We start from the raw sequence: 23890 nt of genomic DNA on the forward strand, positions 1-23890 counted from the left end.
CGGAGGGGAACTCACAGCGTGCAGACGGGCGCTGTCTGAGGCGGACTGGGATTGGCTGGCTGGGTTCGCGTTGGGGACCCGCGGACAGCCTGTTGTCCACCACAGCCGAGTGCCGCCGCACATTTGCATCCAGACACGAGTTGGGGGACTTGGGACGCATTTTGACCAGGGGGGGGATGTTGATGCTCCCGTCTCTGAAACATAACATTCACATGGAAACATAATAGTGGAAACTTCAATTAATCAGTTAAATATGAAAATATGTGCTTATAAATATTTTTTTGAAATAAATCAAAGGATGAAATAGAAAAATCTTGTTATGATTAAGGTCGGACAGATAAAGTATCTGGAGCACTCACTTTGGGGCGTATGGAGCTGCAGGAGGTGGAGGGATGTACAAATCCAAGATGGCCGCCTTCCCTCTATTCCCCGAGGCTTCCAAGGATTCCCCCTGTCGGGATCTGTAAAGACGGGGATCTCCCTGAGAGGTCTGAGTAAAGACAGAGAGGAAGTATATTAGTCTTACGTCACAGGATTAACCGTAATGGAAAGTATGGACATTAGAGCTGCACCGATACCAATACGAGTATCGAGTACTGCGGGAGGTACAACCTGGCGAGTATTACGCGACACCATTTGTCAGCAGCAGGTTAACAACAGAGGACGTTCAACGGTTCAGTGGATCCAGGAGGATTTCACTGCGAGTTTTGGGGCTCGAACACCAGCGATGCTACATGCTATACATGATGGAGGCCTTGTTTACAACAACAACAAACTGTTGCTGTGTTTTGGGTTTCGGTTCACATCACAATGGTACCAGGAACCACTGAAAATGCAACTTTTTGAAAACACTTCAATTCTGTCTCTGTGAAAACGGGGGAGAACATAACTTTCTGAAACTACTCCATGCAGATAGCGGAACTTCTGCTCCTGCGAATGAATAACTAGTAGTTCTGCACATGCTCAGTAGATGGACATTCATAAATGTTTCCTCCGTGATGTCATGACTCCCAGTCCAGATCCTCCTGGACTTGGTACTTTTATTTTGACAGTCACTGTAATAACAATCCCACTTGGTGGTCTGTCCACATGTACTCCGATTGTTAACGTTCACAAAAACAAATAACATCGCCCTCTAGTGGTCCAAGGTGAAAACTACACTATTTTCAGTATTTCTGCCATTTCCGTGTAAACAAGAAACTTTTCTGAAGCGAAAAGGCAAAAATGAGGAGTTTTGATATAAACTGGAGCTAAAGATGAGGCGTACACAGTGAGCTCCGTCCCACGGCCTGCCGTCCAACCTCGGTCCTGGAGGGCCGGAGTCCTGCAGGGTTTCGCTCCTCCCAGTTGCAACACACCTGATTGCAATGAGGGGCTCTTTCACAACCTTGGTGATGACATCATCACTAGATTCAGGTCTGCTGAAGCAGGGAGAGACTAAAACGTGCAGGACAGGGGCTCTGGAGGACCGGAGTTGAGACCTCTGGTCCACAGTGTGCAGAGAACAGCCTGAGAGAGACGCTACAGGAGCCTGTAGTATACTGGAGCCTTCAAGGCTGTTGGAGGAGGATCACTGCAACATTCTTCACATGTCATTTGTGTCTGAAGTAATGAAATTCAGCAAGGACTCATACTTGTAGTCTGTGTCGGCAAGTAGCTAAAGGTTAGTACTCGTACTTGTCCTTTTAAAAAAGTGGTATCGGTGTGTCCCTGATGGACACTCCACAAAATCAACAGTAAGAAAAACCTTTCGTGGCTTGAGGAGGATTGATTGTTTTGCCCTGGATGATCCCGAGGAGACGTCAGCGCTGCTCGATAACCTTTGCAGTGAATGACGCCACGGCTTCACTGTTGTTTTTGAAAGCTGAGATGAGAGCATGAGCTCATCAGCTGAGCATATCTTCCCCAAACACACACATCCTGCACCTCTGTCAACACGCAGCCCCCGAACGGGGCTCTTTGAATGCACGATCGTCGTATTGTGAACTCACATGTGAGTCTGATGTTTGGACTATTTCCTTTCTTTTTACTTTCTCAGGAAAGGGGAAGAAGAAGGGTTTCATTGTTCGGCCTCGCGTTTTCTATTCCAGTCGCTAACAGGAGAAACTGAAAGCTACGACGGGGGATTAAACGCCTGCCAGGTGCAGCTCTGTCATGGGAAACACAGCAGTACGCCGCAAAGTCACACTGCCGAAGGGCTGAGGCTTTGAAGGCAACGTTGTCATCACGTGTCAGTTCAGGAGCCACAAACAAGTTCCATTTTTAAAAAGTGTCTTGTTGTTCTGGCCAAAAATCCTCATGAAAAACAACAGAGATCTGATGTTTGAACCTTGGGAACGTGGCGTCTTGGCGGCTGACCTGTACGAGCGGCGGCCTCCAGCGCAGGTTCTTCAGTGGAGCGGGAGCGAAGCTGCCAGAAGGTCCACACGGCCTCTTTTTCACCACCAGAGAGACGCTGCCACACTCCGCCCGCAACGTCTCCACCAGGTGCTTCAGCTGCCAGCCCACCTGCACCAATCACAGAGCAGCTCGTGGTTTATTCTCTCCATGGTTCAGAAGCCACTCCCACACTGAGGCCCCATTTCTACCACGTCCACCGCCAAACGCATCAGTTTTGGATTGTTATTACGACGACTGTCAACATAGAACTAAAACTACTAAACTACTAAGTCCTTGAGGACTTGGACTGGGAGCCGTGACACTGTTGGAAATGTTGTTCGTCCATCTCCTGATCACCAGCAGAACGACTTTACAGAAAAGTTGCGTCCATGGAGATTTAAGTCAGAATGTTTCCCCTCCATTTCCATGGAAATTAAATCGTACTGGTTTCAAAAAGTTATGGTTTCCCCATTTCCATGGAGACGGAGTCGGAGTTTCAAAAAGTTTCGGATTTCAACGTTTCCATAGAGACGAAGTAGGCTTGTTTTAAAAATCTTGTTCTCAATCGGTCCAAACATCGTTGTGACGTGAAGCGACGTCCAAAATACAATGAAAGTTTTGTGTTTTGACTTGAAAACGTGTTAAAGGAACCTTGAAGGTGAGACGTTCTCTGCTGTTCCCAGACAAATTAAACCTCAACTATTGATTCCCACCTCACTGACTTACTTTATAAAAAAAGAGAGCCTGTGACTCACCACAGTTTGTTTGTTGACCTGAACGACTTCGTCGCCGGCGTGAATCCTCTGTGTTTTATCTGCAGGAGACTGAAGGACACACAGTGAGGCACCAGCACCAACAGAGGATGCAGTCATACGGTAAAGCTTTATTTCTTTAAATCAAGAGGCCGCAGTTTGATCAGCCATCATCAAATGTATCATCAGTCACTTTTAGTCAGAACTCTTCCCAGGAAAGACATCCCTGTCTTGTTTTAACAGAAGGAACTTGATAAAAACAGCAATACTATACAACTCACGTTTTCTGTTGTTCCAGTGATGACGTGAAGCCCGTCGTAAGTGGATTTGATGTAAATCCCCTGTAGGATGAGGGGAGCAGCAGAGTTTACATATAAAGACACGCACACTAAGCTCTCCTACATAGATAAACTTCATGTGGGCTTTTGTTGTTTCTGGACCTCTGTGTGGTTCGGTTCTGGACTCGGAGCTGATTGTGGTTGGTGGCGCTGCGCTAAACCACCCGTCAGTGTTTCTCAGGGGAAGTAGAGATGAACTGCAGCTTTAACTTTGGCAGCCTGTCCCATTGATACGTGTCTATCCCGACTTTAATTTTCTTCTGTTTTGAGCTGTGCGAGCTCACCAGTCCCTCTCCCGGCTTGATGTTGGTGATGTGGACCTCCTCCAGACGTGACGTCTCAGTCTTGGATGGGTCCGACATGGCCTGGACTGTCCTCTCACAGATACTGTTTAAAGCTCGAGACTGAAACACACAGGCGGGAAAGTAAAGAATGAATCTGTCCCTGAACTCTTCTCGCAGTTAAGTTCTTTGTTTCCACTGGAGGCGACAACCACTGCTACAAACAGCTGGTTAGAATGTGACAGTAACGGACTGATCTTCTGTATCTATTATATCATTGTTTCTGTTTTCCAATTGATTAAAACTGCCAACATCCAGTTTATAGAGCATCTTCCTTCAAGCGTGTGCAAAGCAGCAATCAAAGCAAAGGGTGTTTACTTTGAAGAAATGACTATAGAAGAGATTTTTAGAGTTATTTCACACTTTTTTTTATTTACTCCACAATTCCATGTGTGTATAGTCAAGAAACAGTCAAGAAAATAAAGATAAAACACTGAATGAGAACGTATGTCCAAATGCTTCACTGGTGGTGTAGATTACAGGAAAAACTAGAACGAGCACTCGGTAGAGCGCAGACCTTCACCATCGCTGTATTTGTTTGCAGAACTGAGTTAGCATCGCTGGCATGATAGCCGTTAGCTCATGTTGATACTAACTTGCCTGTCAGGTACGAATCACTACCGGACTCAATGTGCTCACACTGCTGTTTCTCTGGAGTATCTCCATGGCAACAGATGCTGATCTCCTCCATGAGGTGCTTCTCCTATCTGCTTTGTATGGGACACTGCTTTTGCAGTTTATTGGGAGTTATTTGGAACAGTTGGCCGTTACCATCCCAGAATCAAAGCGATTGCTCCATGGATGGTGACAAATGCAATTTGAGTAAATAGTTCTCGCAACATATCCACATAAATACAAACCAATAAATAAATACACAAAGACAAAAGCATAACCTTCCCCCAACGTCCTTTGGTAATTATAAAGACAAGTAGCTGCCAAACAAAGTTAATACTATTAATAATCTCTCTTTGTAAATAGTGTCTGTTGTGCTTTCTGCTCCTCGGTGTGGAATTCTGTTGAGCCTGTAATTATTAATATTATAGTAATTTTTATCTTGTCATATTTGGCATTTAACATTCTGTGTGTTATTTTTTTATTGCCATTTTCATGGTTCACAAAATTCTCCACATAACATTTTGCCTTTGGCAATTCATCTGTACATTACAGGTAAATCTCCACAAAACATTAAAACCTGTATCGGTAGTACAAAGAGGAATGATTGGTCCTTCCACCATCATATATTACACACTACTTAAAATCTTATCGCTAAATAACTACACTCCCTAGATCAGGGTGCACCTTGAAAACAAAAAGAAGTTGAAACTTTGAACACGAAGTAAACCTGGCCAAAACATGATAAACGAAACCAGACCCTTAAATTCTATTCAAAAGAAGGCATTGCTGGTTTATATACTTGATCCACCTTTCCCATCTTTTTAAAAATAACTTTCTGTATGTTCTATTCTTGGAGCAACAATAAATACACTTCTCTTCTACCATTATATTCTTTTATTAATGAATAAAATGTCTTCTTTTTAACATTATATATGTTTGTCGATGTTTTGCTTCCTGTAAAAGAGGAAGGCAGTGGTGCTTTATTTCTCCCACGATGACTTTAAAATGCTGAATCACGAAGCCTGTGCAGCACTGAAGCCTCCTGACCCTGACCTGCGACCTTTCGGTGGAACAGGAAGAGAAAACAATAGACTTGACGAGCCGCCACATGATAGCGCGGCGTCGCGTATCGTCTGTAAACATGGCTGAAGCTGCTGGAGGTGTTGTGGCTGCTGCAGGATCCTGAGGCCCGGCTGAACCCGGCCACTGAGCCCTGAAGCTTCACAGGAAAACACAAACTGGCAGGAAATTACAAGTAAACCAGGAAAACACACTCCCCCGGGGAGTTAATTAGTCCTGCTCCTTCTGTTGGCCTCCTCTTTAGTTTCTTTAGCTTCAAGCTCCAGCTCAGCATGTCCAGGCTTTATTTATCCTGAAACTCCTTAGACATGCCAGAACGTAAGGCTGCTCCTCCAACATGTTGCAACTTTAAACTTGATCTTTTTTTTTAACATCTTTTATCTTTGTCATGGCGCAGAGCATTCATTATGAAATGTTGATATTTTGACAAAAATCAAACAATTGCTTTAGAAAATAACAATCTCAACATGAAGCCTTCAGGTGCAAAGTACAGTGAAATGTCCAAAATAATAGCTGTTGCATTCTGGGTGTTTCTACAATCTCCCAGACAGTGCGGCTTTCAGGCTAATGCTAGTTAGCTAGCTTGATAGCAGCATCACTGAGATCTCAGCTCGCTGTCTCAGCATTGTTTTTGTGCTGCTATTCTTAAACAGTTAAAGAATAAATGTTTTCTTGTAGAATTTGCTCGGTGGGTTTGAGTGGATCGGAGCATCTTGCGGCCTGATGTTTGACACCCCTGCTCCTTCAAAACGACTGCAGGTGAAGTTGATCCCAAAACAGCCACCATATAGCAAACTGTGAATGGACGTGGGGCAGTAGAACCGGCAGTGGTGGTTTCCTGGTGTCTGTGATTACATGAGCTCCAGAACACAAAGTGAACATTCAATTAGGACTTTTCTGTTTAGAAAATGTCCGTCCAAAGATCCAGGGGTCAGAACTCTCAATCAGACGAAAGAATTGTCTCCTGCTTGGAGTCTGGGTGAGACTTGTGGGCCTTGGATTTCAAATCATCTCCCCTGTGCCTACGTGGGTTTCCCTCGTTTCCTCACCCAGGCCGAAAACATGCATTTGAGGTTAATTCAGGGGTGTCCAACTCAGACCCTGGAGGCTGCAACCCTGCATGTTCTCCACGTCTCCCTTCCTTAACACACCCGAGTGTCCTGGTGCTTCACGACCACCTTCAGCACAAAGACAGACAACGAGCCGCTCACTGCAATCGGCCCTGTTGAAGCAGGGAGACGTGGAAAACATGCAGAGCTGCACCTCCAGGATGTGAGGCAGAGACCCCCGGGTTAAACGGTGATCGTCTCTGAGACTCTGAGTTTGATGGACAGATACTTAAACCATTTCTAAATGGCAGATTGCTCCCCTGCATGTCAAAAACACCCAGAAATACAGTGATATTATTCTAGGTACTCATCATCCAATGTGTTTTAATGTGGTGCTTATGTTAGTAATAATTTATGGAGCCTAACTGACAACAGGAGAAGTAGCTGAGGTCAAAATGTCTTGTTACTACACTCCACATTCAAATATTGGACTCATCAAGTTAAAACAGTTTTCTGCACAATAATAATTTTTGAAAAACAAGATTTTCAGAGCAAAGTGTCAAGATCATTTGGAAACTGTCACTACTGGCTCAACAACCCATTTGCACTGTGGTGACAACTTGGACAACCTGAAATGCTCTGCCAGAGACACTTCAGGGATTTAAATCAGATTAATCATAATATCATGATATCAATCTGCGTTAATGCGTCACTTTTAACAACTCTAGTACTAATTTATTTATCTTTGTTACAGCCTGATGTGAATATAAAACCACCATTGATTCTGAATTTGGAGAATTTTCAGCCGTTATGTTCATGTGCTGGACCTTCCTCCAGTTCCTTTGGAAAAGTTTTTCAATAAAAATTAGATTAAAAAAAAAAAAAAACTTGTTTAAAAGCTGGAAGTGAGAATAAAACGTCAGTGAGTCTCGGCTGAACTCTGGGAACAACGGCGTGACCGACAGGATGTGTTATCTAAGACAGGAAGTGGATGCTCCCGAGCTGAATAAACACACACACACACACACACACACACACACACACACACACACACACACACACACACACACACACACACACACACACACACACACACACACACACACACACACACACACACACACCCACACACACACCCACACCCACACACACACACACAGGAAGTGGAAACGTGTTCCTGTACATGTTCTTTCCATTATCTCCTGTGTGTTCTTGCATACGGAGGTAAAAAATACAAATCAGCACTCACCACCTCCAGGATCTTCTCCTCCATCTCATAAACTGTACAGTCCTGCAATTAAAAGAGACACTGGGACTCAGAAAACACACAGCAACTGTCAAACAACACAGAGAGGAAAAGGCCACACTTTCTTTACTGGAGCAGAATATCAGATAGTTAGAATCACAAAATCCTCTCAGATTGTCGTAACTGATGAACGTAATGGCTGCAGGGTGGAGACGCTGCTGCTGCTGCTGCTGCTGCTGCTGCTGCTGCTGCTGCTGCTGCTGTGCATGGCGCCGCGGCCGGCGCAAACAGTTGTGCACATGCTCAGCAGATGACTCACGATTGTGCAGCGTTGCTCTCTTGCAATATTTGCAGATTGTTTTGGTCTTGTCCATAATTTTCTCACCATTTTCCTGTTTTGACCTTGGAAAGCCAAACTGCTGCGACGCCTCCGAGTACAAACCTGGAGTGAGCTTCCTGGATTTTGAGGCGGCAAAAACTTGAATCAATATTTACAAATCTTGAAACAACAATGTGCAGCGACGGTGTGCCCGCTCTGCGCGTGACGAAGGAATCCAACATGGAGCTGCGTAGGACGTTTATTAAGGAAGGGAAGCATCTCTGCTAAAAACATCATGCAAAACTAGACTAGTCCTCAGCTGTTTGCATTGTGATGCACTTTCTATTTTACAGACTTAATTTGTCACACGCCTGTAACAGTTCTTTTTTAACTATCTCGCAATGCATCGTTACTCGTGGTGTGTGATACCCCAAGATTGGGCATCGATCCGATACCAAGTAAATACAGGGTCAGTATCACGATACAGATACTTTCTAACATTGAAGGTTAATGCATCATCAAACTGATAAATCTGGATAGTTTACATTTTTTAAAGATTCTTCCTTTTCTTTATTGATTAGTTAAACCGAGGACAGAGTTAGACCGAGTTCATCGGTAAACAAAAAATACTTTATCGTAATAAAAATGTGTTCGAACAACAGTAAGAAATCAATTTTGTCCCACGTATTGGAATGTCTGGATTTTTTTATTCAATGAAGAAAGTGTAGAAAAAAAGCAGGTCTTTCACAATCATTTCTGCCACGCTTCTTGTCATCGCCTCTGCTCTTGGAGAATCAGCTAAGAAAAATGATCAAATAAACATTAGAATAAGTATATAGTGAATTAACTTGTAGTTTAAATATAGTAATCCTACAGAATACCGTTTACAGTTAACACTACACGGTAATATATTCAATGAAATCCAATTCGTATTATATTCTGTGTATATTCCAGTAAATTAATTCAATTGAGATCAGATATGATCATTCAGTATTCAAGCAGTTCAACACTGCACAAATACTTAGACAGTTTTATGAGTTATACACTTTGTGTTTATACATAGATAATCAGAAAAATATATGTTATATATACGCATAAAAACATGGGGGGATAGTGATTGTAGTACAGTATTAATATTTACATATTTACAATATTCAAAATATAGCATAAATGCATAATATGTTTCAATTGAGTAAATGTATTATATCAAGGCATACTTTATACTTTTTGAGTTCGCTAAACTAACAAATGGCCAGATGCACTTTGAAAATTAAAATAACTATTGCTGAAAATGACTTATGTATTAATTCCTCTTTATTATGACCTAGATATTGTAACCAGACTGAAAGTCTTCAGCCAACGTCTCCTGCCTCTGGTCTGGAGTTCTGGATCCATCAGGGCCAGAGGAGGGATGTTTCTCCTCTTTCCTTTTCTGGATTTTCATAAACTGCTTGTGTTTCCACTGTGTCGGTCAAACTTTTTGCAAATGACACAACTTGCTGTTGTTTCATTTTCAGTTTGAACATAGAGCCACATTGCTCTGCTCTTCCTCTCTGGCTCTGCCATTCTTCTGCTCTCATGGATGTGCTGCTGGTGCTGCTGCCTGGAGCCTGACTCATGTGAAGGTGTGAAATGAAATCAGGAGATGAGGAAGAGGAGGAGGAAGAGGAGGAGCCAAGTGATGTGTGCAGCTGCGCTCAGAGCAGCGTGCATGCATAGAGAACCTGACACCAAGTATCGATCTCATTCCACTGGTATCTTTCAATCTCGGTACTAACGTGTATCGATATGATCAATATTTGGATCAACCCGCCACCACTAATCGCTACATCGTTAGCTTGAAATGTTCTAGTTTTTCTTTGTTGTGGCGCAGAGTACAAGGCAATTTTAATGAAACCTTTTGGCGCAAAGCACAGTGAAATTTCCAAAAAACCTTACTTTACTGGACAGCTATTGCATCATGTTCTTGTTTTGTTTGTTTACAAACTCCCGCTGACAGCGTGGCTGTGAGGCTAACGCCAGCGTGCCATCCTTCATGGCAGCATCTCTGATCCCTCAGCTCGGGTCTTGGTGTTGTCGCTACTCTCTCTATGTCTGTTGTGCTTCAAATGAGAGGTTGAAGTGGAACATAACGACGACAACATGTCTGCTTTTCTACAGATGAAGAAGATCAAGTCAATCAAACAACTTCGATCAGTGAAGTGAAGCGGCTGGAACAGGGAAACAAACTGATTCCAGTTCAACCGAAGGTCAAACCAAAGCTTTATTGAAAGTGGTGAACAAAAACAAGCAAATACAACCACGATTCATCCCAATGAGCCTGTTCTGTGTCTTATTGAGCTTTTTTATAGTTCCACCATGAAACTCCCCTCAGCCTGCAGTCCTAATGCAAACACTGAGGGATTATCTTCTCCCTGCTACTGTCTTTCATTAAGAGACGTCACCGATTGATAACTGTGGAACTGCTATCATGTGTTTGGAAACGCACGCACGCACGCACGCACGCACGCACACACACGCACACGCGCACGCGCACACGCACACGCACACGCACACACACGCACACACACACACACACACACACACACACACACACACACACACACACACACACACACACACACACGGCTGCAGAGCTCAAAGCTCCTGCCGGCAGCCCTCCTGCAGTCGGAGCTGCGCTTGAAAGAAACGCAGGAAGAGAGGAGAGAAAGGAACTGGCAGAGAAAACAAATATTTGAGAAATGACAGTGTGCGGGAGAGTGAAGCCAGAGGGAGGGGAATGGAGAGGAGAGGAATACCAGCTCTCTGCTAACGCGCTGACGGGATGGCTGCACGACGGCGAGGACGGGCGGCGCCTCGGAAACCCTGCAGGGAGGCCACATGGTGCAGGAAGCTGCAAGCTTTCACTGAGCACCGCCTTTTTACTAACCTCCTCTGACGCTACAGGCAAAGACTTTATCACCTTTTGGCCAAAATCATAAAGAAATACCACCCAATTCAGCTAACTAATGTGTAGCATTGTAAAAGTAACGGCAGAAATACTGAATAGTTCGCACATTTTGATCCCCAGCCTTTATAAATAATGTGGAACTGATCAGACAGAAATCTGTTTTGGTTTAAAGTAACATGATTTTTTTTAGTTCAATTAAATTTGACTTAAAGGAAAAAGATACACATGCTGTCCTTTAAGACATCTAAAGTAAACAAAATAATTCTGCGCTCTGTCGTGTCACAAATAATAGTTTGATATAAATATAATAAAACAAGAGATGGACTTTCCCACTGGTTTAGTTCAAACTGAAAATGTTCCTGTTTATTGCTTGTTTGTGTTTATACTGAGCTGTGAAAGAGATTCACCATCAAACGCTCCTTTGAGCATGTAAACAGAGGTTATCTCCTGTCTTCATCATCGTCATCATCAAAGTTGGAATATAAACAGAGCGTGCACAGCTGCACACAGACGCATCTCAAGTTTTCAAAAGAAAACAGTTTCAGTCCACTCTGGCCGTCTATCAATATGACAGTGGAGTGAAAATCACTGAATATGACAACCCGTTGTGAAATGGTGGAGACGTTGATGACATTGTTGTGAGCGGAGCCTCAGTGTGGCAGCGTCAACACGAGAAGGAGCTCCTCTGATGAGCTGTTGTCACACTGACGGGGCTCGTCCAGGCTCCTCACCTTCTGCACAGTGGAGGTGAGCTCCAGACACAGCTGGATGATCCTGCTCTTGATGGACGTCAGGTCATTAGCGCCACTCAGTGGAGTCCTGCAACAACGAGAGAACGTCATCATGGTGAATTTTCAAAGTGGCCCGTGAAAATTCCACCTCCAAAACACTCTGGCTGTCGCTTCGAGGGACATTTTCATGCTAACTGGCCCAAAAGTAAAATGTTAAAACACGGCAATCTGCGAGAAAATAACCGATAAACAGCGATATTTCCTCTGCTGGGCGGAGCTTCTGACAATAATAGAGTGATGTCACGAGTTGTGCACACGCCCAAGTTGTGTTTACATTATGGAGGATCAGAGTTTTGACCACGAAGAGGCTGAATTGAACCATATTTCATCATCATGGTCATTTCAAAGCCAGTGATTGATGAAGAAGACACAGAAGGTGGTTCTGCCATCGGTGACCCCGTCTGGAACATGTTTGAGGAAGCAGAAGACGCTTCGTCCTCCATTCGTCCTCGTCTCCTCGCCTCAGCAGCCGCCAGTTTTCACCTTTGAGGCTTTGAGGCGTCCTGACTTTTGGCAGAACGACGTGGAATCACCAAAAATGAGTCCAGGTATTACTTGATCAAGCTGCCCGAGCTAGCGGCTCCTGCTATCCGCTAACCGCGCGAGCTAGCGGGAGCTGGTGGCTCCTGCGGCCTGTGCTCCTTTTCTCCCCTCTGGTCTCTTCCATGTTCAATCTTTCGTCAAGGCTCATAAAACACCGACTATAACTTCAAAACACTGTAAAAACTTTGATATTTAAGAGGAAACAAGCCGATATAAACACAACAGATGGAGATCTGCACAACTCTTGACGTCACGCCCACGAAGAAGAAGGATTCCCCCGACTTCCTCGGCTGGAGATTCAAAATTCAAATAACTTTGTTATGCGACAACAGTGGTGGGGCAGAGTCGGACGAACCTTACAAGTAGTACCCAAACTACCGTTGTTTGCAAAGTAGTGTGTTACATTTCACTGGGACTTTAACCTGAGAGTGTTGGGTTCTTGGGCCTGACACACACACCAGCTGTCAGGTGTGCTGTGGGCGTCGCCGTTTGTGTGGAATGGCTGCAGAGGAAGAGGAATGTTGTCAAGCTGATACAAGCTGAGCCACCCTGCAACCGGCTCACACAGCCGACAGGTGCCTCGCACGTTAATATTCACCCCTGAAAATCCCTGGTTATTTGAAATGATGTTTCATTGGACAAGCGGAGGGAGAAGCAGAGGCCCAGCGGTTCCTCTGCCGTGGCGTCAGGTACCTGTCCAGCCAGCCCAGCAGACGCTTGGCGGCTCCGATCAGCTCCACCACGGCGGTGAGGAACTCGTTGGTGGGCTGGTGGGAGTTCTTGTTGTGGTAGGCGGGGTTCTTCCTGCGCTGCGATATGGCCAGGTTCAGGTTGTGGTGGGCCGCCCTCATCCTCCCCACCAGCGTCTTCAGGTTGTCCGACTCCACGCCGTAGTTCTGCGAAAAGGTTCAATCACAGTATTACATTCTGGATGACAAGGGCCTGGTTCAAACCCAGTCGGGTGTGTGGAGTTTGTATGTTCTCCCTGTGTGTGTGTGTGTGTGTGTGTGTGTGTGTGTGTGTGTGTGTGTGTGTGTGTGTGTGTGTGTGTGTGTGTGTGTGTGTGTGGGGGGGGTGGGTTCCCTCTGGGTTCCCCAGGTTCCTCCCACAGTCATTAATAACATATACCGTGGTTCCCTGAGCAAGAGCCTCAGCCCCCCTGGGGGGGCTCCACCCTCAGTGAGGAGGTGTAATGTGCTCCACCCTCAGTGAGGAGGTGTAATGTGCTCCACCCTCAGTGAGGAGGTGTAATGTGCTCCACCCTCAGCGAGGTGGTGTAATGTGCTCCACCCTCAGTGTGTTGGTGTAATGTGCTCCACCCTCAGTGTGGTGGTGTAATGTGCTCCACCCTCAGTGAGGAGGTGTAATGTGCTCCACCCTCAGTGAGGAGGTGTAATGTGCTCCACCCTCAGTGAGGTGGTGTAATGTGCTCCACCCTCAGCGAGGTGGTGTAATGTGCTCCACCCTCAGTGAGGTGGTGTAATGTGCTCCACCCTCAGTGAGGAGGTGTAATGTGCTCCACCCTCAGTGAGGTAGTGTAATGTGCTCCACCCTCAGTGAGGTGGTGTAATGTGCTCCACCCTCAGTGAGGGGGTTTAACCACTTTTACTCAGTTGGGCCTGTCTTAATAATGTGCTATTGTAGTTTTTCTGTGTCACATTAGCTACATCAGTTAGTGGGAGGAAGATGCTCTATAATCTGGATGTCAGGAGGAAGATGCTCTATAATGTGAAAGTTAGAAACTGATAATCACAGCTACTAATACAACATTCCACACAGTGGGACATATTTCCTGTTGCTGACGGGATTGATGGAGAACCTTCCTCCAGCAAACAGGAGTTTAGTGAAACAGTAACACAGACGTCAGCGTTCCGCCGACTTGCTGAGTAACTGACGGAGGTGTTTTCCTGCGTGAGGCACATTGAAGCAGGAAACAGATGGTGGAGCCCCCCCACTAGTCTGAGACCCCCCACCCCTTCCTCTGACACACACACACACACACACACACACACACACACACACACACACACACACACACACACACACACACACACACACACACACACACACACACACACACACACACACACACACACACACACACACACACACACACACACACACACACACACACACAGATTATAGAGTGAAAATACAACAATACACACTCAAGGATGATTAAAACAACTTTAAAACTAGCAAGTACGAGCAAGTGAGCAGCGTACAGTAACCCTCAGATGCTCTTTACTATATGAATGTCCCACACAGCTGGTCGACCTTCATTCAACATAATGTCAGCACTTTCTGAGCAACAGGCTGTGTTGTGGTGTTCTGGGTTGACTTCCTGTCCAGAGAGGAAATCAGAACAGCTGATGTGGCGGGGATCCATGGAGAGATTTTTACCAGTGGGAGCAGATACAGTGGTTTCTATCTTTTATTTCCACGGCTTGTTCGGGGCGGACAGACGAGAGTCAGTGTCATTCAGGACGGCTGCCGGACCTTTTCAGTGGCGTTCCACCATTAAAGCTCAGCAGGACTGTAAATCCTCCTTTTCAGGGCCACGCAGACAGAGCAGCTCATAAAGCGCTGACTGAGGGGCTCTGTGCACAGTAACTGGCCCAAACAGGAGCTTCCTTGGTTGACAGGAGGTTTTGTTTATGGGAGACCTTTATGATCTCTGTGTTTGTTTTTTGTACCTGTGTCACTGATCTGAAGAGTGACTGAACACGTGAAGGAGACTTAGCGGAGACTTGATTGTGCTTCAGGACTACAACTGAGGACAAAGCAAGATGTGAAGAATAAATTGGAAATAAATTCAAAAATGAATAAGAAACAGAACGCGCCGTTTCCCACAATTGCTTTAAACAATATATTACCAACTTCTTAAAGTGTACATTTAAATAGCTTGTGCAGTGCACAGTATGGTTTTTGCTTTTTTGTTTCAGAAAAGTTTCATGTTTAAACAGCAACGTTTTGAAAACCAAGTCCATTTCCACTGCAACAATAGAAAAGCTGAAAACTAAATAGTTTTTATGTTTTGTTTTTGTAATGAAACCACACAGCATTTTGAAAAGTGGTGTTTTTCAATGAATTTCCAAGAAGTGCTGGAAAGCCCCATTGCACCGTGTCGAGGGATGAGCAAAATGCAACAAAGGTTTAGTGTTTTCACTTGAAGACAGTCGTGTGATTGTGGCCTCGGTGTGTCGGGAATAAGTCGGTGCAGCGATTTAGAAAACGGACGGAGCGACGGATCAGATACATATTCAATAAGTTGAATTCCCCACGTTTCCACGGAGACTGGGTGTATTCAAAACGGGGCATTTCATCCCGTTTCCATGGAGATGGAGAAGAAGCGTATTGAAAACGTGGTGTTTTCAGTGACTCCAAGCACCGTTGGCGTGTAAAGGGACCGCCGAATGTTTTCAGTTTCCACTTGAGAACATGATGGTTCGTCTTGAAACCCGGACTGAGTAAAAGCAGATTGTGGGCACTTTGCCAGTTTTACAGAAGCTTTAACTTGAAAGTGTTTTTATAAGGTTCACATCAGCACATTCCCTGGAGCAGCAGGAGCCGTCAGACCAACAGCTGGAAATAGAGCAACGTGCCATGTCCGATGCACAAACTCAACGAATGAGTGTCTTCAAACAGTGTCCAGACACCCTCAGAGTCCCATTCTGCTATCCGTCACAAGGAAAACCATGAAGGTGACTGTATGTGTTGTGTGAGGTGGGTTTGGTACCGGACGTCTCACTGACCAGAGCACAGAGCAGGTCCACGGCCTCCAGGACCAGCTCCTGGTGTCCCACCCGCGCCACGCCCAGACCCAGCAGCTCCTGGTGGGACATCCGGAGCAGCTTTTCACCGTCCACATGCTGCTGCTGGAAAGACGGGACGTACTGCTGCAGGCTGTCGTCCAGACCTGAGACACACACAACCATAGGAAGACCATGAGGCACAGCTGCTGTAAGATGTGACTTCATTAATGTCACAGCAGCTCAAACAGAGACAGACAGGATAGCGGCACACAAGAGAATAGACTTACAAAGACAAGAATCTCCATAGTGAAGAGGAGTGTGTCACAAGCCAACAGGATTAAACACTTCGGACTCAAGAAGTTTCATCTTGACTGGATAACATTTTACTGTCAGGTTTTTTTCTGCTGTGTTGCAAGAACCAAACAGTTACTAGTTAAAACTACTATAACCTCAACATGAAGCCAATTTCAATGAAACTCCTGGTGCAAAATGCAGTGAAAAGTCCAGAAAACTTCTCCTATAACTGTTGCATTCTGGGTGTTTTTATAAACTCCCCCTGACAGCGCGGCTCTGAGGCTAATGCCAGTTAGCGAGCCGTCATGTCAGCATCACTGATATCTCAGCTCAGGTCTCACCGTCGTATTGCTACTCTGACGAAAGTTGTAAAAAAGAAAAAAAAAGAAAAAGAAAATCAATGTTTTTCTTGAAATGTTAATTGTCTTGGTGGTTTGGCTGGAGTGGAGCCTGCAGGCTGTCAACTCCCCTGGTCTACCTCCTACTTGATAAAGGTATATGGACATCCAGACACTGATAGAGGAAATTTAAAAAAGACACTGCAGGTGATATATGTGCACCAGTAGGTCAAAAAATGATCCTTGTCTATCTGAACCGCCGTTACTGTCTCTTTAAGATGGCAGATTGTACAGCTGAGTAAACGATACTGGAGTTTCAGCCTCTATTCTTCTGATGCGTTGGAGTTTGACAGCAAACAGCTGCTGAGTAAACACTGAGTGCTGGCGTTCGCTCCACTGCAGGACCATGAGTCTGACACCTTCAAGGGACAAGATTCACCTTTTCTGCTCACGCAGGGACTTAATGTTCCCCTGATAGCAGGGGATCATTTACAAAGCATTTCTATTTCCTTTATAAATATAGAAATTAGCATTGAGAGTAACAGTAGCTCTCTTTTTTCACACGTTAATAAATCCGTCCTCCAGGAGCGAGACACGGCTGGCTGCAGAGGCGCCATCCTATGCTCCACCCTGACCTGTGACCTCTGACCTCCCAGTGTCGGCGGGGCGACGAGATAAAAGCGAGCTCAGTGCCGAGTCGCTGGAGCGGCTCCGGCTGTAAAGGAGTGGACTTTTACTGGTCCTGACAAACATGGTGCAGCAGCAGAAGGTAAAGTGTTCACCACAGGACCAGAACGTCTGGAATTATGAGGAACATAATAGAAATTATCTGGTTTTCCAGAGCCAATATGTCAGTGTTTGCAAAATAAGCAACATGAAGATGTCGCCTCAGATAATGGTGGCGCCCCTTCAAACTCACACAGTACTCATTTATTTCACTTTTCACTCTTTCCAAAGGCCAGGGCCTCCTTTACACCACATTTCCACGTGAAAACAGAAGCACTTTGTTGTGTTTTGGATTTTACACAACAGCGGTGTTTAGGAAGACGCAACTTTTTGCAAATGTTCCCACTGCATCTCTGTGGACACAGGGGAAACAAACTTTTTGAAATACTTTGTTTCCAGGGCAAAGGATGGAATTGCAACTTAATGACAACATGGCAATGGGGGAAAACACAACTTTTTAATATTTTTCAACCCAGTTTCCATGGCAATTGGGGAAAACACAACTTTTGTAAAATGCTCAGATTCCGTTTTTGTGGAAAGGGAGGAGAATGCAACTTTATGCGTTTTCACTTGAAACGTTGTCGTGTAAACGGGAGGTATGTGAACAAACCAGACGGACCACTGGGTATTTAATCATTTCCTCTATACACTGAAATGAGCAGACAGCTGAGAGTCCTTTCATCCTGAAAACACGAGCATCTGTCTCTGAGCCCGCCATCGATGATGAGGAGCCCCGGACGACGACCACGACCAACAACTGCTCTCCCAAATGCCTGAGTGGGTGTGAGCAGCAGGCGTGAGCCGGGGTGAGCGTTGGAGGAGAAAACAAGCGTCCCTGCATGTGGTCATTAAAGCGCCCCGTCAGAAGCCCAGACTCCTGGTGGTGTTGGGGGCGACAGATGGCCGCCGCTCACTTCAAACATTCCTGCTTGACGCCTCGGGGTTCTGGTCAAAGGAGAGAAACTCAAACTGGCGGTGAAGCTTTACTTGTTTTCAGAAGCTTTAATTAAAACCATGAAGGGTTAAAAGAAGTGGCTTCTTCCTTCTTGAGGACTGCATTGATGCGTCCAGCTACTTAACTGTTTGATATGAGGAAGACTTCACATCTTAAAGTTACAGCAACTTTGGTAACTTTGTTCAGTCAATGACTTCTAATAGTTCCTCTGAAAACGTGACATTTGCCACAACATGATCGTTTTCCCCTGCAGATCTTCCTGTATGGTCACAATACTGAACTATGAATACAGATAATGTAAAGCAATCACTTTATGAAGGCGACATGCCCGTTAAATATTCAGTAAATTCTTCCATTAAATCCTTAAGTTTTTTTAAGACTAGCTAAAAGCAAAAGCTTATTATTTTGCAGGTTTCAGCCCATTTATATGAACAACGCTCATCTGCAGTCGTACACTATACTATATCTGGGCCAATAAGTCTACTCAGGTAGGGTTACCTTATTTACAATAACTATAATTGACTTAAAATAATTGTAACTTATGTTAATTTGATTTAAGCCACACGTCCAACAACAGGCCAATCACATGACAGAGGCTGAGAGACGGATGCACAGCGGCGTGGTGGCGAGGACGGGCTTCAGAGTTTTGTGTTTGGAAACAGAACAGTGGAAATGCAACTTTTTAAAAACGGCTTCCAAGTTGGACCTTTTCTAAAACATTCCATCTCCATCAAAACTGGGGAAAATACAACTTATTGCAGACGCTTCAATGCTACTGGCCATGAGCACCACGCCCACAGTAAGTAGTTCTTCTGCACATGCTCAGTAGAGACCAGTGTTGGAAAAGTTACTTTAAATAGGTAACTCAGTTGCAGTTACTAGTTACTACTTTCAAAAGTAACTCAGTTACTTTAAGTTACTCGTTACTTTCAAAGTAACTTCATTTTTTTGAAACTCGAAATTCTCTTATTAATGCGTAACTGGATAGCAGGGAGGCTGCTAGTCCTCTGGCTTGCTTACATGCAAGTCCTATCCTACCACAAGAGCAATGCGCCACCTAGTGGCTTGAACGTGCAATGGAAGTGTAGTGTGATGGCAAGTGAATGATGAAATGACTGAAAATACATTTTAACTACTGTTTCCAACCTTCTACAAACAGTATTTTGGGGTTGTTATGGCATAGTACTTGATAAAACAACTGAAATAATGTATCACTGTACCCAGTATCACTACGATGAAGCAGTGGATCAACAAAACACAACATGCCGTATGTTGAAACTTTTGATAGTCATGCTTGTTGTAGCCATTGAAACAGGTAGAAACAGGCAGTATACAAATTAAACTGTGCCTCAGAACATTTAGCGGCTGTAGGAATAATCAATAAATGTGTAAAACTGATTCAATAGATCATTTCAGCATAAACAGTGAGGTTCATCCGTTCTTTTTAACCTTGAAAGTCTAGTCACTGACACCTCCAACCTCTAGAGGGCGGCGTTCCCCTACAGCTGTATGTGATTGCGTGGAGCGAGAGGAGAGTAAGACTAGATGGGCGCTAGGATGCTACCGAGTGTTTATTAAAAGTTCAAAAAGAACCCAAGTTTCTTCAGCATTCATAGAAACACAACTTGCACGTCACTGCGTCATGTGTGCTTCACGTCCACCACGGTAACCGTAGTTCTGAGTTATGTACGTGAAGTAACGAGTCTCTTTAAATCGCAGTAATGATAAACGCGTTACTGATTTTGATAAAGTAATTAGTTACAGCACTCGTTACCGCAAAAGTAAGGTAGTCCCAACACTGGTAGAGACAATCAGAACAGTGTTTCCTCCAGAGTGTCATGACTCCCAGTCCAGACTCTCCTGGACTTGGTACTTTTATTTTGACAGTTACCATAATAACAATCCAACTTGGTGGTTTAATTTTGACAGTCACCATAATAACAATCTAACTTGGTAGTTTTATTTTGACAGTCATTGTAATAACAATCCAACATGGTGGTTTTATTTTGACAGTCACTGTAATAACAATCTAACTTGGCGGTTTTATTTTGACAGTCACTGTAATAACGATCTAACTTGGCGGTTTTATTTTGACAGTCACTGTAATAACAATCTAACTTGGCGGTTTTATTTTGACAGTCACTGTAATAACAATCTAACTTGGCGGTTTTATTTTGACAGTCACTGTAATAACAATCTAACTTGGTGGTTTTATTTTGACAGTCACTGTAATAACAATCCAACTTGGTGGTTTTATTTTGACAGTCACTGTAATAACAATCTAACTTGGCGGTTTTATTTTGACAGTCACTGTAATAACAATCTAACTTGGCGGTTTTATTTTGACAGTCACTGTAATAACGATCTAACTTGGCGGTTTTATTTTGACAGTCACTGTAATAACAATCTAACTTGGCGGTTTTATTTTGACAGTCACTGTAATAACAATCTAACTTGGTGGTTTTATTTTGACAGTCACTGTAATAACAATCTAACTTGGTGGTTTTATTTTGACAGTCACTGTAATAACAATCTAACTTGGTGGTTTTATTTTGACAGTCACTGTAATAACGATCTAACTTGGCGGTTTTATTTTGACAGTCACTGTAATAACAATCTAACTTGGCGGTTTTATTTTGACAGTCACTGTAATAACAATCTAACTTGGTGGTTTTATTTTGACAGTCACTGTAATAACAATCTAACTTGGTGGTTTTATTTTGACAGTCACTGTAATAACAATCTAACTTGGCGGTTTTATTTTGACAGTCACTGTAATAACGATCTAACTTGGCGGTTTTATTTTGACAGTCACTGTAATAACAATCTAACTTGGCGGTTTTATTTTGACAGTCACTGTAATAACAATCTAACTTGGTGGTTTTATTTTGACAGTCACTGTAATAACAATCTAACTTGGTGGTTTTATTTTGACAGTCACTGTAATAACAATCTAACTTGGTGGTTTTATTTTGACAGTCACTGTAATAACGATCTAACTTGGCGGTTTTATTTTGACAGTCACTGTAATAACAATCTAACTTGGCGGTTTTATTTTGACAGTCACTGTAATAACAATCTAACTTGGTGGTTTTATTTTGACAGTCACTGTAATAACAATCTAACTTGGTGGTTTTATTTTGACAGTCACTGTAATAACAATCTAACTTGGTGGTGTGTCCAGAAGAATGTCTGTTCTCCCAGTGTTAATGTTTCTAACATATTGTTCTCTGCTGTATGTGTGTGTGGTTTCACTACAAAAACAAAAACAGCCCCCACTAGTGGCCCAACATGCAAACTACATTCATTTTGGCATTTCTGTCACTTCAGTGTAAACGGATGCCGTTTGCCATGCAAACACACATTTTTCTGAAACACAATTGCAAAAACGATGTGTTTTCACTTAAAATGTTGTCGCGTAAACGGGATTTCCGTCGGCTAAGACCACTCTGACCCGCCATCACCCTGAACAGATGAAGTGGTGAAGAAGCGGAGGAATAAATGGATTTGGGAAATGGATTTCACTTTGATAGCGGTTTTCCAAAGCGTTTACAGTGTTAATCACATTCACCCATTCACACACCAATGAGGCGGCGATCATGCAAGGCGCTGAGTCTGATCTGCTGCCATCCAACAAGCAGAACAAGAACACACTTCGATCCCCCCATCATTACTTCATTACATGCTGCCAAACATGTAATTATTGTTCCCAAGCAGTTTGAGCCGACTGGTTCTGTGAAAGAATATAAGGAGTGTACAGGATTGTTTGTGTGGTTTCATATTTAACTCAAATCTACCAGCTTGTGTTATTCCGTCTGTGCACCAAGGACTCTGTACCAGTCTTCCTTATTGACTATAAAGCTAGAATTAAGATTGTAATAAAGATTGCAGGGCTGCGTCGGCTCTCGACACGCTCTGGTCTGACGATCTCATGCGAAGCTGAACGTCGTTAATTTCTGCGGCTGCCCAGACATTTTTCTCATTCTACCTCTCGAGCGTTGGATTGTTGGTTTTTGGCACTTGGCCCAAACTTACAGAACGCTGCTTCAAACTTCTGGGAAACGGGATCACGCTGTAATGCTGCGGAGCAACTGGCTTGTAGGTAGAAATAAATGAATAACAAAAACCAATGAAACGGACATGTGCTTATCTTTGTATTGTGACTTCTCTTGGTCATTCTTTAGCTTTAATTAAACAAATATGTGCTTATAGACTCCACAGCGTTTCTTTTCTTTCTTCATTAGTTTATTTCTACATTTCAGATCATTTGTATATTTTGCAGCTCCAGCCGAATTTTATATGGTGGAAATCAAAAGGTCTAAAAGGTCCAGATCTCTGATGGCAGCACCTCCGATACCTCAGTCTCAGTGCTGTGTCTGTACTCTGAAAAAATGTGTTTAAATCAATGTTTTCTTTTAAATGTTTACAATTAGCTTCGTAGTTTGGATGGTCTGGAGCCTCGTTGCCTGTTCCAGAAAGTATTTACTGAAAGAATATATTCTTCAGAGAAACCTAACATTCAATGACTGTGGTTTGCTCACTGCAATTCTACCAACCTCTCCGGTTTGGATCAGATCATTATCACCAACTGTAACAGCTAAAGCTTCAGCCAACGTGACGGAAAACATGTAACGGATGTGCTCACCGTGCACACCTACGCTGTCTTGAAGAAGATGATGTCGGACTTCGTGAATCGTACAAAACTCTTCTTTTATTTCACCCAAACAACTGAGTCTCCTTTCCAACAATCCATAATCCGGCAACTATAAACTTCGTAGTTGGTCTCATCGTTGTGGAGTTTGGTTGCGTAGCATTTGCGTAGCTTAGCATAGCGTTGCTTAGCATAGCATTGCTTAGCATAGCATTGCTTAGCGTAGCGTTGCGTCACTTTACGTAGTGTTGCACAGCGAAGTGTTGCGTTGCGTCACGTAACATTGCGTTGCGTAGCGTTGTGTCACTTTACGTAGTGTTGCACAGCGAAGTGTTGCGTTGCGTCACGTAACATTGCGTTGCATAGCGTTGTGTCACTTTGCGTAGTGTTGCATTGCGCAGCGGTCAGAAACCATCTGTGCCCCTTCCGTCAAGTTACACCTGCTGCCACTCCAGACCCCAAAATGGTCATTACACCAACTGTGTTCTAATCACCTTTGAATCTACCAGAAAAATGTGCTAATCTGTTGAGAGTCTGCTTCAGAAACATTCTTTTCTTTTATGTAGAAATCCAATCCAATCAGCTCCCGGTTCATCACAGCAACAGCTTGTTTTGTTCTCGGTCTGGGTACTTTGAAACCTTCTTGTTTGTTGACAGAAGAAATGTGACTTGGCACGAAAGCCCATTGGAGGCCAAACAAAGAGCAGACATTTGTAACCCCACATGCTTCACTCTCAAATCCCTCCTTTTGCCCTTTTCCTGATGCAT

The 23890-nt window shown here is 43.9% G+C and overlaps 1 protein-coding gene across 2 annotated transcripts in view; it reads right to left on the reverse strand.

Annotated features, from left to right (window-relative positions):
• The window catches only part of LOC308143338 (connector enhancer of kinase suppressor of ras 3-like), a 52372-nt gene that overhangs the window by 5828 nt on the left and 22654 nt on the right, over window positions 1-23890 (reverse strand). For both annotated transcript variants that reach the window (XM_080514082.1, XM_080514081.1), the window contains exons 2-11: window positions 16159-16322; window positions 13097-13299; window positions 11801-11888; window positions 7804-7845; window positions 3754-3873; window positions 3413-3472; window positions 3135-3203; window positions 2359-2508; window positions 360-490; window positions 16-194 (exon numbers count right to left, since the gene is read on the reverse strand). In XM_080514082.1, coding sequence (XP_080370208.1) covers window positions 16-194; window positions 360-490; window positions 2359-2508; window positions 3135-3203; window positions 3413-3472; window positions 3754-3873; window positions 7804-7845; window positions 11801-11888; window positions 13097-13299; window positions 16159-16322 — 1206 coding nt within the window. The remainder of the gene's footprint in view (window positions 1-15; window positions 195-359; window positions 491-2358; window positions 2509-3134; window positions 3204-3412; window positions 3473-3753; window positions 3874-7803; window positions 7846-11800; window positions 11889-13096; window positions 13300-16158; window positions 16323-23890) is intronic.

This window comes from Blennius ocellaris, assembly GCF_963422515.1.
Source record: "Blennius ocellaris genome assembly, chromosome: 18".
NCBI lineage: Eukaryota > Metazoa > Chordata > Actinopteri > Blenniiformes > Blenniidae > Blennius > Blennius ocellaris.